This window comes from Salvelinus namaycush, chromosome 4 (assembly GCF_016432855.1).
Source record: "Salvelinus namaycush isolate Seneca chromosome 4, SaNama_1.0, whole genome shotgun sequence".
Classification (NCBI taxonomy): Eukaryota; Metazoa; Chordata; class Actinopteri; order Salmoniformes; family Salmonidae; genus Salvelinus; species Salvelinus namaycush.
The window spans coordinates 23,148,752-23,164,275 of record NC_052310.1 but is presented as its reverse complement, the minus strand read 5'-3'; the positions used below and the strand labels follow the sequence as shown (position 1 = coordinate 23,164,275).

Genomic DNA, 15,524 nt, shown 5'->3' with positions numbered 1-15,524 from the left:
TCAGCTCTGCAGTGATGTACCCCACAAACTCAACAAGTGATAAATATAAAAAAGAGTGGTCAAGAAGAAAAATAGGTGGTAAAAAATTAAATGTCAGAAATAAAATAAGCAGTAAAAAATATATGAATTGTCCGAAACAATACAAACACTACAAGATGTTGAATGTATTCTATGAATGGTTAGACAATATTCATCTCCAGTTCTATATCCGTGATTCCAGAGCGGAGGAGAAACTCCACTGGGTAGCCGAGAAGTAGGGGAAGCTATCTGAGTCTGGACGGGAGTGTGATTCTAAGGATTTGCCGGTATGAGAGCCAGACTGGGTTAGGAACTCCTTCACATGTCGTGGCAGTGCATGGAGCAGCCAGTCCTCCACCAGCAGACCTTCTCCATGCAGTCCTGAACAGCAGCCCAGCTCCATGGGCAGCTCCTCCAGGCTGTTGCTGCGCAGGTCCAGGCGGGACAGCTGGCTCAGGTTGCTCAGCCCTGGAGGCAGGGAACCCAAGGAGTTGTGGGATACATTCAGGCTCCGCAGCTCCAAACAGCGACTGAAGAGCTCTGGAGGCAGGCTCTCCAGCCTGTTCCCACTCAGGTCCAGCTCGGTGAGAAATGTCAGCGCCCCTACATCTGCTGGCAGCTCGTCCAGCAGGTTTCCAGCCAGTAGGAGGCGACGTAGGTGGTGGAGGTTGAAGAGGGCCGGGGGAAGGCTCTGGAGCTGGTTGTACCCCAGGTCCAGGAGCTCCAGAGCACGCAGTACACCAACACTAGCCGGTAGGGCCAGAACACGGTTATGGGCCAGCCTGAGGCAGGAGAGGCGGCGGAGGTGCGCCAGCCCTAGGAGCTCCTCCAGGGTGCGCAGGCTGTTGTGCTGCAGGTCCAGGGTGCGCAGGCTGGTGAGGGCCAGCAGGGCAGAGGGCAGGCGCTCCAGGTGGCAGTCCTGCAGCTGCAACTCGGTCAGGCCGGCCACACGCCGCAGGCCCGTCAGCACCAGCAGCCTGGAGCCCTCGTTGTGGATCTCCAACCTCACCAGGCTCCCTGCCAACTCCCCCAGCTCCCCGGGCACACGCTGTAGCATGCCCCTCAGGACCAGCACCCGGAGGTGACGGAGCTGCCTGAGGCTTCCCAGGGCCCAGCCACGGCCCACTCCGCCCTCGCAGCCCAGCCGGCCAGAAAGGTGCAGCTCCTGCAGGCCGCGGAGAGAGTAGACCCAGCCAGGGATCTCTGCAGCCTGGGTGAAGGTGAGGTGCAGGACCTCCAGACGCTCCTGCAGAACCACCAGGGCACCAGGCTGCATGGCTGCAGTACAGTGGTACAAATGAAGCTCCCTGTTGTGACATATAAAACAGTTAAAGCCCCTTGTCTAGAACACACCAAGCCAAACACTTCTATAAAGTGTATATTGCATGTAGATTATTTTAATATTTGGTGGCTTCATTGTTGGCTATATGGCTCACCTGAGTGAGGTCATGTTGGCCACCTGTGCGGGGAGCTTGGCGTCTGAGATGAGCTCCAGCTTGAGCACCACCAGCTGGCTGAGGGTGAAGAGGGCGGGGGGCAGGCGCGGCAGGGCCACCAACTGCAGTAGGGGCCGTCCCTCTGGGTCGACCGTGGTCATGGAGCGCAGCCTCTCGGCACCCCAGCGCCTCTCCAGGCTCTCCTCCAGCAGGCGTGTCTCGCTGACGGGTGACAGGAAGACGGAAAGGCGCTGGGCCAGTAGGGGGTCGTACTGGTCAGCCATGTGTAACAGGAAGGCCAGGTCATTACATAAGTCAGGGACATCCCTCATGGAGCCCAGCTCCCTCAGTTTGTTAAAGGAGTATTGACGCAGGGAGCTGAGGGGTGCACAACCACAAACAGAGCATTGTATAGTTAACAACAAAGGTACTAAGAGTGTAATATGCTGCAGACAGTAGTGGAAAAAGTACCAAATTGTCATACTTGAGTAAAAGTAAAGATACCTTAATAGAAAATGAATCAAGTAAAAGTGAAAGTCACCCAGCAAAATACTACTTAAGTAAAAGTCTAAAAGTATTTGGTTTTAAATATACTTAAGTATCAAAAGTAAAAGTATATATAATTTCACAGTCTTTATATTAAGCAAACCAGACAGCATGATTTTCTAGTTTTTTTCATTTACGGATAGCCAGGGGCACACTCCAACACTCAGACTTCATTTACTAATGAAGCATTTTGTATTTAGTGAGTCTGCCAAACCAGATGCAGTACGGATGACCAGGGATGTTCTTTTGAGAATTGCGTGAATTGGACTGTTTTCCTATCATGCTAAGCATTCGAAATGTAACAAGTACTTTTGGGTGTCAGGAGTAAAAAGTACATTATTTTCCTTAAGAATGTAGAGAAGTAAAAGTAAAAGTTAGTAAAAAATATAAATAGTAAAGTAAAGTAAACTACTTAAGTAGTACTTTAAATTATTTTTAATTAAGTACTTTATACCACTGGCTGCAGAGCAAATTAAAATAGATGGGAAAATAAAATGCAAATTACAGTCACAACACTCATAAAAATGTTGCCACTAATCTGCTATCCAGACCTGTGGAGGATCCAGCTGAGGGTGTAGATGCTCAGCAGGCCAAAGAGCCCCACCAGGCTGACGTAGGCCAGCAGCAACTTGTGGAGGACAGAGGCCAGGGCATGGGTACACTCAAATGCACTGTAGCCAGTCAGGGCATGGGCCTGGGGCAGGCAGGTGTGGGTGAACGAGATGGAGCTCATCAGAGGAGTGGTGTAGCCCACTATCAGCACCACCAGCAGCAGCTTGAACACCGTCTGGGCCAAGTACACCTACAGCAGGAGAGAGGAGAAAACAGGGATAGTGAATGTGAAGGTGTGGTATGGTAAACAGATATATCAAAAAAGAGTTCAGAAACGTTCAGTAAATGACCCCTGACCTTGTAAATGACTTCAGAGTTCTCACAGTGGGAGCGGAAGCGGCGCACCCTCTCGAACAGTGCCCTGGCCTGCTCCCCGTCACTCCGGTCCAAACTGGCAACCTGCCGTGAACCATCCAGCACCACAGGGGATTTGGAAGCCGGGACACGGGCCCGGGACATGGAGGACAGGGAGGAAGTCCGGGAGAGAGTGGAGGGGCAGGGCGAGGGAGGGGCGGCAGTGGACGCGCTATCCGATCTCGCCAGCAGGGGGCTGTCTGTGCCCGAGTCCAGGCTGGACTGGCGGTTGCGGGGTACAGGGGGTGAAGACAGGAGAGTAGGAGGAGGCGTTTGGAGATCCTGGGGGCCTGTCTCCTCCCCTCCCTCCTCCTGGCGGGCAGCATGGGACAGGGCGCGGGAGGTCCAGGGAGACTCACAGCACTTGGCCAGGATGGTCAGGAAGTGCTCTATGCGGGCGGAGGTGAGGGGGAAGTGGAACCAGAAGCAACCGCTGGCCAATAGCACCAGGGACTGGAGTAGAGCCACATAGGGGAAGAAGCGGGAGTACCAGGGCAGGGCCTCATGGTAGCACACCTGGCTAATGTAGACGTACTGCTGGTAGTCCAGGTGGGTGCGTCTGCCCCTAGCAGGGGTCCCAGGGCTGGCTGGTAGGGGGGATGGTTTGGTGGGGGGCCTGTTAGGGGGCTGGGGTTGAGGTACGGCACCACTGCTGGAGGAGGTGTTCTGGTTAGTAGGGGTGGTAGTGAGGTCCAGGGGGAGACACACCACCCTGTCGCGAGATAGCAACAGGGTGCCTGACAACACAGATACCATGAGCATCAGCACCACCAGGTACTCCATGAAGACCTCCCACCAGGGCTTCAGCAGCTTGGAGCTGCCCTGACGCTCACTCAGAGAGGCCAGCTCTGACAGGCTGAACATGGCTTATGCTGGGTGAAGGACTGACTAACAAAATGGTGGAATAGTGATTCTGCTGTCACCAACTCCAATGCTTATTGTGCCAGGATCCAGACCTGAAAGAAATCAGTTGCAGCCCTCCAGTGGGACCAGGCCCAACATTTAAAAAACACTGGTGTAGGAGATTTGACTGTTGGGAAAGAGACAAAATCATCAGAAAAGGAAGTGAGAGGAAAAAGAGCACTTTATAGGAGACAGACTATTTACAAGACTGGCCTCCAGTTCAATCCATGACGTTTTTCCCCAACCAACAAGTCTTGTGGTTTAGAACTGTTACAGAGAGCTTTGTTATACAAAGTTAAAAGTGGTTACCCTACCCTGCTGAAAGATAATATGATTCAAAACTACTTGTTTAATATAGTTTAAGGTAATAGGGTAATATGTGACATGTCGTTGACTGTAGATTTAACTGAATGAGAGGACGTTTCTGGCTCCTGGTTGTCTTCTTCATCCCCCTGACACACACCGCCATATATTAGGCAGTAGTCTAGTCAGTATACCAGTGTGCCCTGGTTATGACAGGTAGGGTACGCTAGAGGAAAAGTGCACTACAGAATATTGGAAGTGTCATTTGCATTGTGTTACACATTTATGTGAGTTTGACATTGGAATGCAATATTTCAGTAGCCAATATTTAGGCTAAGATTTGCATTCAAAGTTAATCAGTTATTAAATCAGATGCCTTAATTATTCTCAAGAGTTGTTAAATAACACAATGCAAAAATAATAAAACTTACCTGATACCACAGCACGTTTGTCAGCCAGCTTTTTCTTTCACAAAAACGTTTTCTTGTCTGTATGCTGCTCAAACGGTGTCTAGAAAACAACAGTGAATTGCGCGGTGCATCGCTCTGGGGTGACTAGTCCGGTGCGGTCCGGTTCTCTCAAGAATGAAACTTCATAAAAAACTTTTTCTGTTGCTGGCGGTGACTGGTGTTGAGAGTGGAGCGCCGCGGCGACACACACGGGGTTTTGGCTCTTTAACGGTTGTCATGACGAAGTGAGATGTTGAGAAGAAATCTAATTAATTTCAGCCCAGTCCGTAGCCAAAGCCTTTTATTGCAATAGAAGGCCTAGGCCTACTCCCCCCCAAAAGCCTAGGCCTACTCCCCCCCAAAAGTATTATTACAAACAAATATATTTTTTAAATAATAATTGACTACAAAAAAAATACAGTGTCTTTTGTGCTTATTTATTTCACCCTGGCTGGCACATGTTCCCTCTTACAGTAGCTTATAGGCTTACAATTTGTATAATGAGACTCCAATAAACCGAAAAGATGAAGGCTATTGTTCAGCTGCCGGGGCCAGGGAGATGAAGCCTAATGAGCTGTTTAGCTAGGCTAAATATAATTCAAATTACAATGCATCAAATTTCTTGTGAGATTAGTATTAATAGTGCATGGTCCCTTTTAAATAAACCTAATAAATAAATAAAATGAACTCATGGGGTTACTTATTCGAACAATCAATGGACATTTGGAGACGAATGAGCGGGAGGACCGCTGTCAATCAAGGATCAGCGCTATCCGGGATCCTTGGGACATACCCCAATGAAGTTGACATTTAAAAGGGTTAAGGTAAGGGTTAGGTTATGGGTTAAGGTTAGGGTATGGGTTAAGTTTAGGGTTAGGGTTTAGGGTTTAGGGTAGGGATCGCACTGCTCGTCAATCAAATAGTCCAGAGCGCGCAGAGAGCCGATTATGACGTGCCCTGGGCTCCTTCTACGCAACGATGTAAATAACGGTGTAATTGCAGTTTTCAACACAGTGGCTCATTTGCAAAGTTTCACTTGCTCTTGCAACATCTGATTTTACAGACTGCGAAAATGACTGTAGCCTATGATTGCAAGACTCCGGTAAGTAGAAGGCTATTTATATATGTGATAAAATGCCTGGTTTTAGTCAGTAGGCCTATTTGTTTAAACGTAGGCTAATTTGAAATCAATAAATAAATCTTACTCTCTCAGTCATGCCTAGGAGAAGCGCGAGGCTAGTAACCGGAGGGTACTATAACCAGTCCTCTGATGATGAGTCTTCCTCCTGCATCTCCTACAGGGAGAGCCCCGTCAGGTGATTATGTGTATGAGTTCATCTTGCGTGTGATCTTTTTTGTATTGAACGGTATTGTTAGAACAATGTTAAAACTGTGTGTGTCCCTCTCAGGGTTTTCAATAAGAAGAAAACTGGGGGACATAGGATTCTTCCCGATCCAGTCAGGCCAGCAGCACTGTCAGTGCCACCAACTTCACCATTGAGCAAAACATCAATGCTGATGACATTGGTACTGCAGACATCACTTCCTGTCCTAGCTAGTTGGTGTTCACATTGCCAACGTCTATTAGCCCCTTGTGTCGACTAGTCGCCTGGTCTGAGATCTGTTTGTTCTGTCCTTCCAACTCCTGTGGTCATTGTCACGCCATTGCGATGGCCATAGGAGTTGGCAAGACAACATAAACAGATCTGGGACCAGGCCTACCCTCTAACCCCATTGCTTGGATTAGACATTTGTGTCGATCTGAAATAATTGGATATGTATACACAATATACTGTATATGTCTAAAATACTCAACCTCCCTTATCTCCCTCTCTCTGCCTCTCCCCTCTCCCTCCCTATGTCAGACTTGGCTCCGACATTGAGGGCCACCCAGAGAAGGCAGACCTTCCTGTCTCTTCCTAGTGTGGCCCCCAGTGTGGCCCTGGAGCCCAACCTGAGCTTCTCGAGCATGAGCTACAAAGGCTTAGGACATGCTCCAGCAGGAGCTTCTCTAGTGGAATTGGCACAAGGACCGATGCTATTTGCAGTGAGTGCAATATGTATGTGTTTGTGTACGAGAGACAACAGAGACAGCTGTTCTCTATGCTCGTAGTTTGTTTGTTAGCATTAGCTGAGCGTTAGCTTTTCCTCTCTGCTTGTGCCTTGTTTGTTAGCATTAGTATTAGCTTTGGCTCTATGTGTTTCCCCCTGTAGCCCGTTCATGGTTGCCTTCCTGGTTGCCTTCCTGGTTTGCCATCCTGCTCTTCCTCCTCCCCTTTCTTCTGACCTTCGGTGAGTGCTACATCACATGTTTACACATCTAAATGTCCTCCTAATCAACTAGATGTCCTCTGTATAACTAGTACTACGATGTCTTCCCAGCAGTATTCCTGTTTTCGACTGCATTCCCCACTATGAACCTTAATCTGATGACCCGACCGACTCAACCTGACCCTCGACCTGATCTGACTCAAAAGACTACGGTAGGACCTGTTTTTCATCTGTCTAATACTGTACTTAGCCCTACTGTTTGTTTCATGTCTATTATCTATGCCTTGATTGGGTGAATGTAGCATTGAAGTTATGAGCCTGATTGTCCAATAAGGACTTGTTGAATCTCTTTCTACAGCATGGAACTCCTATCATGAATTCAGCTTTCAAAATGCAAATGGATACTATACTGGTGAGAGAGAGAGAGAGAAAGTGAGAGAAGGGGGAAGAGAGAGAGAGCATACCGAAAATAGGTTGGGATCAATTCTATTTTAATTCCATCACTTCAGGGAAGTACACTAAAATTCCAATTCCTATTCTCTTATGCTTTTCAATTATGAAAATGTTTCATTTAAATTGGAGTTTTGTTCACTTTCTCAATTGACTAGAATTAAAATGGAATTGACCTCAAGCCTGATGGACATATTCATTTGGTTATCTGACTTGTTGCATGTGTGTGTCTTGCAGAGAGAGATTGAAATTATGAAACAGAAAGAAAACCAGCAACGGGACATTTCCGAGGTGAGACGCGCCTTTAAATTGACATACCTTCAAAGTTTAAAAACAAACGTTGTGTTTCGTCCAATATTCTTTAATTTCAGTGTCAATAATTGCCTCTCAGGAAGGAATGAAGACAATTGAATTGAATTTAGTTTCTTCCCCTATAGATGTTACAAAGAATGACTAAGGACCTGAGGTGTGTGAAGACCGAGATTGAGGACATGAGAGTGGCACACACTCACCTGTCCACCCTCAGTCTTGAAACAAGCTCAGTGCCTTGCCCCTAGCTCCTAGCCCCTAACCCCTAGCCCCTAGCTCCTACTCCTGAAAGTTATGTTGTATTCTATTCTACAAGACAAACCTCTCCCAAAAACGAAAATAAAGTTGTATTGTATTGGTTTGTATTGTATTGTCTCTAGTGTGGACTTTGAGAGTGTGAGCTTTGATCGTCGCCTGGATCAGGAAGCTACAGAGTTCAGCAAGCAGGTGGCTGATCTACAAGAACACCTACTCTTTACCAGAGGAAGAGTTAGGGCCCTGGAGGACGTCAGCAACACGGTAATACACACACACACGCACACACACACACACCCTTTATTTCATAATATATGTGATCTCTCTGTTTCTGTAGCTGCAGCATCAGGTGACCTCTATAAAGAACCAGCCTCCTCCCGCTCTGACACCAACCAACACACACCTGACCCCTGAGTTCAAAGAGGCCATGGGCAAATGGCTCAGAGATTGGCCCAGGTAGAGTGTCTTGCGAAAGTATTCACCCCCCTTGACAATTTTCTTATTTTGTTGCCTTACAACCTGGAATTAAAATAGATTTTTGGGGGGTTTGTATCATTTGATTTACACAACATGCCTACCAGTTTGAAGATGCTAAATATTTTTTTATTGTGAAACAGACAAGAAATGCCACAAAAAAAACAGAAAACTTGAGCGTGCATAACTATTCACCCCCCCAAAGTCAATACTTTGTAGAGTCACCTTTTGCAGCAATTACAGCTGCAAGTCTCTTGGGGTATGTCTCTATAAGCTTAGCACATCTAGCCACTGGGATTTTGCCCATTCTTCAAGGCAAAACTGCTCCGGCTCCTTCAAGTTGGATGGGTTCCGCTGGTGTACAGCAATTTTTAAGTCATACCACAGATTCTCAATTGGATTGAGGTCTGGTCTTTGACTAGGCCATTCCAAGATATTTAAATGTTTCACCTTAAACCACTCGTGTTGCTTTAGTAGTATAATTAGGGTCATTGTCTTGCTGGAAGGTGAATCTCCATCCCAGTCTCAAATCTCTGGAATACTGAAACAGGTTTCCCTCAATAATTTCCCTGTATTTAGCGCCATCCATCATTCCTTCAATTCTGACCAGTTTCCCAGTCCTTGCCGATGAAAAACATCCCCACACATGATGCTGCCACCAGCATGCTTCACTGTGGGGATGGTGTTCTCGGGGTGATGAGAGATGTTGGGTTTGCGCCAGGCATAGAGTTTTCCTTGATGGACAAAAAGCAACATTTTTGTCTAATCTGACCAGAGTATCTTCTTCCATAAGTTTGAGGAGTCTCCCAGATGCCTTTTGGCTTATTTTTTTCATTAAGCAATGGCTTTTTTCTGGCCACTCTTCCGTAAAGCCCAGCTCTGTGGTGTGTTTAGCTTAAATTGGTCCAATGGACAGATTCTCCAATCTCTGCTGTGGAGCTTTGCAGCTCCTTCAGGGTTATCTTTAGTCTCTTTGTTGCCTCTCTGATTAATGCCCTCCTTGCCTGGTCCATGAGTTTTGGTGGGCGGCCCTCTCTTGGCAGGTTTGTTGTAGTCCCATATTCTTTCCTTTTTTTAATAATCGATTTAATGGTGCTCTGTGGGATGTTGAAAGTTTTGGATATTTTTTTATAACCCAACCATGATCTGTACTTCTCCACAACTTTGTCCCTGACCTGTTTGGAGAGCTCCTTGGTCTTCATGGTGCCGCTTGCTTGGTGGTGGTGCAGACTCTGGGGCCTTTCGGAACAGGTGTATATATACTGAGATCATGTGACACTTAGATTGCACACAGGTGGACTTTATTTAACTAATTATGTGACTTCTGAAGGTAATTGGTTGCACCAGATCATATTTAGGGGCTTCATAGCAAAGGGGGTGAATACATATGCACAAACCACTTTTCCATTTTTTTTAGTATTTTTTGAAATACGTTTTTTTTTGAAATTTCACTTAACCAATTTGGACTATTTTGTGTATGTCCATTACATTAAATCCAAATAAAAATCAATTTAAATTACAGGTTGTAATGCAACAAAATAGGAAACCACCAACTTTGCCCTCGAGTCCCAAGGTTTGTGACATCATCAGTGATCACTTTTTTTGGGGGGGAGCACATTTAAAAATATATATATTTCACCTTTATTTAACCAGGTAAGCTAGTTGAGAACAAGTTTTCATTTACAACTGCGACCTGGCCAAGATAAAGCAAAGCAGTGCGACACAAAAAACAACACAGAGTTACACATGGAATAAACAAGCGTACAGTCAATAACACAATAGGAAAAAAATTAAGTCTATATACAGTGTGTGCAAATGACATAAAATAAATCTGTTCCCAAGTATTCCCACACATAATAGAGAGACACGTGATCGTATACAAATGTAAGCAAGGTTTGAAGTGATCATGTTTTTGTCAAATATTATATCTGTTTGGAATTATTTTATGTTCCAGTCCCTCGATCATCCGCTCACAAAAAAATCTGCCCACGGCTGAATCTAGTTCATGATCCCTGGTATAGACTATATTATTGAATATGCTCAGAACTCACTGTGTGTGTGTGTGTGTGTAGGTGGCAGCATTGTAACCAGTTGGTGCTCTGAGACATATAAGACCGGTTCGGCCCGAGTGAGTTTCCTGGCGATTCCCCTGTGGTCTCCATCAGAGAGCCCCCGGACTGTAATTCAGGTAAGTACCTGTCACGAGAATTTTCAATCCCAATGATAATAACTAACAATCAATAAGCTTTGACCAATCCCTGAGGTTTGTAAGACCCTGGGTTTAATAATAATTAGGCAAAGACTCAGCTTATGCAAAAGGTCCGTAAAGTTTATTCAGAGAACGTTCTAAAGACAAAATACAAAGAACATGTCATTTTTTTTTTTTTTAAATTTTATCCCCTTTTCTCCCCAATTTTCGTGGTATCCAATCGCTAGTAATTACTATCTTGTCTCATCGCTACAACTCCCGTACGGGCTCGGGAGAGACGAAGGTCGAAAGCCATGCGTCCTCCGAAGCACAACCCAACCAAGCCGCACTGCTTCTTTAACACAGCGCGCCTCCAACCCGGAAGCCAGCCGCACCAATGTGTCGGAGGAAACACCGTGCACCTGGCCCCCTTGGTTAGCACGCACTGCGCCCGGCCCGCCACAGGAGTCGCTGGAGCGCGATGAGACAAGGATATCCCTACCGGCCAAACCCACCCTAACCCGGACGACGCTAGCCCAATTGTGCGTCGCCCCACGGACCTCCCGGTCGCGGCCGGCTGCGACAGAGCCTGGGCGCGAACCCAGAGACTCTGGTGGCGCAGTTAGCACTGCGATGCAGTGCCCTAGACCACTGCGCCACCCGGGAGGCCCAGAACATGTCATTTTATACTCCCTACTTACGCACATACCTACACACAAACAGTAGATAGCCTACGCACATACAGACACACGAACAGTAGGTGGGATGTATCCTTCCCCATAGTTCTCACCACTGTTTATCACTATCAAGCTGGCAGTTCCATTCCCCCGAGATTAGAGGAACCTTGACAGGACTCCCTGTCCTGTCGTACGTTTCTCAGAGTTCTAGCCAGGTCAGGTCATACACAGTTTAATTGTTCTCGGTATCTTCTTAGACACACACACATTTCTACTTGTCTCGACCAAACCTTATTAGACTGAAGTTTATCATTCTAATTCATTATACATGTTACAGAATCGAATGATTACTAATAGTTACGTTTGTCAAATTATTCATTATATATGTTACATAATGTCATAATTATGTTTCAGGGTGGAATTGTTTAGTCATTACCTCTCTCTCTCTTTCTCTCTCTCTCTCTCTCTCTCTCTCTCTCTCTCTCTCGCTCTCTCTCTCTCTCTCTCGCTCGCTCGCTCGCTTGCTCTCTCTCTCTCTGTGTGTGTAGGGCATAACTACTGACACTGAAGAGGGAACCCTGCTCTGGACTTTCATTTTAACCAGGCTGGGGATCCAATCCAGACATTTAAACTGCCTGTGAGTCAGACACTAACAAAGAGATATTAGAGATACACATGGTAGAGACCCACTGGGCACACACTGGTTGAATCAACGTTGTTTCCACGTCATTTCAATAAAATTATGTTGAACCAAAGTGGAATAGACGTTGACTTGACGTCTGTGCCCTGTGGGAATACACATGGTAGAGATACACGTGGTAGAGATACAGATAACATGATTCCAGACATTGACACAGATTATTCCAATTTAATTTGGCTTAAAGCAGTTTAACTTTTGGGGTGATTGTTTATGCAATAGGCGGGCTGATATAATAAAAGTGTCAAAATGATTATAACAGTGGACTTCTCTCTCTCAGAACCCTAACAGTATGTATCGTTATGTGGAGCTCCGTATCATCAGCAACTGGGGTCACCAGGACTACACATGTGTGTATCGCTTCCGGGTTCACGGCAAAATGCCTTCTGCGTGAGACAGATCCGCTGTCCACCCCAACCCCAGTGTGTGTGTCATCCACCCCAACGCCAGTGTGTGTGTCATCCACCCCAACCCCAGTGTGTGTGTCATCCACCCCAACGCCAGTGTGTGTGTCATCCACCCCAACGCCAGTGTGTGTGTCATCCACCCCAACCCCAGTGTGTGTCATCCACCCCAACCCCAGTGTGTGTGTGTCATCCACCCCAACCCCAGTGTGTGTGTCATCCACCGAAACCCCAGTGTGTGTCATCCACCAAAACCCCAGTGTGTGTCATCCACCCCAACGCCAGTGTGTGTGTCATCCACTGAAACCCCAGTGTGTGTGTCATCCACCGAAACCCCAGTGTGTGTGTCATCCACCGAAACCCCAGTGTGTGTCATCCACCAAAACCCCAGTGTGTGTCATCCACCCCAACCCCAGTGTGTGTGTGTGTCATCCACCGAAACCCCAGTGTGTGTGTGTGTCATCCACCGAAACCCCAGTGTGTGTCATCCACCAAAACCCCAGTGTGTGTCATCCACCCCAACGCCAGTGTGTGTGTCATCCACCAAAACCCAAGTGTGTGTGTGTCATCCACCAAAACCCCAGTGTGCGTGTCATCCACCCCAACCCCAGTGTGTGTGTCATCCACCCCAACCCCAGTGTGTGTGTCATCCAACCCAACCCCATTGTGTGTGTCATCCAACCCAACGCCAGTGTGTGTGTCATCCAACCCAACGCCAGTGTGTGTGTCATCCAACCCAACGCCAGTGTGTGTGTCATCCAACCCAACGCCAGTGTGTGTGTCATCCAACCCAACGCCAGTGTGTGTGTCATCCAACCCAACCCCAGTGTGTGTGTCATCCAACCCAATAATATCTTATTTTCTATACTGGAGCGTATATTTTGCCTCTAGCAAATATGTAAATCTAAATAAAATCTCTATTTGGTCGATTCTGGGGTGATTTAATGCGTACAAACTCACATATACAGTATATCACAAAAGTGAGTACACCCCTCACATTTTTGTAAATATTTGAGTATATCTTTTCATGTGACAACACTGAAAAAATGACACTTTGCTACAATGTAAAGTAGTGAGTGTACAGCTTGTATAACAGTGTAAATTTGCTGTCCCCTCAAAATAACTCAACACAGCCATTAATGTCTAAACCGCTGGCAACAAAAGTGAGTACACCCCTAAGTGAAAATGTCCAAATTGGGCCCAATTAGCCATTTTCCCTCCCCGGTGTCATGTGACTCGTTAGTGTTACAAGGTCTCAGGTGTGAATGGGGAGCAGGTGTGTTAAATTTGGTGTCATCGCTCTCAGACTCCCTCATACTGACTGGTCACTGGAAGTTCAACATGGCACCTCATGGCAAAGAACTCTCTGAGGATCTGAAAAAAAGAATTGTTGCTCTACATAAAGATGGCCTGGGCTATAAGAAGATTACCAAGACCCTGAAACTGAGCTGCAGCACGGTGGCCAAGACCAAACAGCGGTTTAACTGGACAGGTTCCACTCAGAACAGGCCTCGCCATGGTCGACCAAAGAAGTTGAGTGCACGTGCTCAGCGTCATATCCAGAGGTTGTCTTTGGGAAATAGACGTCGGAGTGCTGCCAGCATTGCTGCAGAGGTTGAAGGGGTGGGGGGTCAGCCTGTCAATGCTCAGACCATATGCCGTACACTGCATCAAATTGGTCTGCATGGCTGTTGTCCCAGAAGGAAGCCTCTTCTAAAGATGATGCACAAGAAAGCCCGCAAACAGTTTGCTGAAGACAAGCAGACTAAGGACATGGATTACTGTAACCATGTCCTGTGGTCTGATGAGACCAAGATAAACTTATTTGGTTCAGATGGTGTCAAGCGTGTGTGGCGGCAACCAGGTGAGGAGTACAAAGACAAGTGTGTCTTGCCTACAGTCAAGCATGGTGGTGGGAGTGTCATGGTCTGGTGCTGCCGGCACTGGGGAGCTACAGTTCATTGAGGGAACCATGAATGCCAACATGTACTGTGACATACTGAAGCAGAGCATGATCCCCTCCCTTCGGAGACTGGGCCGCAGGGCAGTATTCCAACATGATAAAGACCCCAAACACACCTCCAAGACGACCACTGCCTTGCTAAAGAAGCTGAGGGTAAAGGTGATGGACTGGCCAAGCATGTCTCCAGACCTAAACCCTATTGAGCATCTGTGGGGTATCCTCAAACGGAAGGTGGAGGAGTGCAAGGTCTCTAACATCCACCAGCTCCGTGATGTCGTCATGGAGGAGTGGAAGAGGACTCCAGTGGCAACCTGTGAAGCTCTGGTGAACTCCATGCCCAAGAGGGTTAAGGCAGTGCTGGAAAATGATGGTGGCCACACAAAATATTGACACTTTGGGCCCAATTTGGACATTTTCACTTAGGGGTGTACTCACTTTTGTTGCCAGCGGTTTAGACATTAATGGCTGTGTGTTGAGTTATTTTGAGGGGACAGCAAATTTACACTGTTGTACAAGCTGTACACTCACTACTTTACATTGTAGCAAAGTGTCATTTCTTCAGTGTTGTCACATGAAAAGATATACTCAAATATTTACAAAAATGTGAGGGGTGTACTCACTTTTGTGATATACTGTATATAGTATTGACACACACGATAAGATGCACAATAAGATGTATTGATGCTCCATATCCACCAGGGGTCATTGATGATTAGGCAAAGACTACCAGAGTGTCAAGCACCCACTATAGGCTCCTAACTATGTTGAAGAATCACTAAATGAATGTGGGAGGAAATGTATTTCTTGGTCCATTGTCTTGTCCTGGTGATCACACATAGGTAGGCTACTGTGCAGTAATAGCATGGGATTGGATTTGCCATTTGTTTTGTTATTGAACTTCTATTTGTTCCATTTTGCAGGTGTGTGTGGTATCTGGGCCAGGTGGAGTTTTAGAAGGCTTACAGTAACTACATGGAGGGAGATGGCCAATATGATGTAGCTATTGTACACAGCGGTGTGTTTCTTAGTGTGTATGTCTATTTGTGATGGCCTAGAGAGGCTAGAAAAACCAATGCTGGGACTGGATGGGTGCGACCTTGCAGTGATGGGAACCAGAGCGGATGTGAAAGGGATGTGTCAAGTCGAGAGAGAAAATCTAATGAGAGTGTGAATCGCAGCTGTAAGAGACAGAGGAGGATTGTGCAGATTATTCTG

At 46.7% G+C, this 15,524-nt stretch overlaps 1 protein-coding gene across 1 annotated transcript; it reads right to left on the bottom strand.

Moving 5' to 3' along the window:
• Positions 1 to 202: 202 nt before the first annotated feature.
• Positions 203 to 3,830, bottom strand: si:ch211-106h11.1 (volume-regulated anion channel subunit LRRC8D). Its single transcript, XM_038990721.1, has 4 exons — positions 2,910 to 3,830; positions 2,552 to 2,802; positions 1,455 to 1,832; positions 203 to 1,325 (listed from the first exon to the last, which is right to left on the bottom strand). The coding sequence occupies exons 1-4, from the start codon at positions 3,828 to 3,830 to the stop codon at positions 203 to 205; spliced, it is 2,673 nt and encodes an 890-aa protein (XP_038846649.1).
• Positions 3,831 to 15,524: the final 11,694 nt, after the last annotated feature.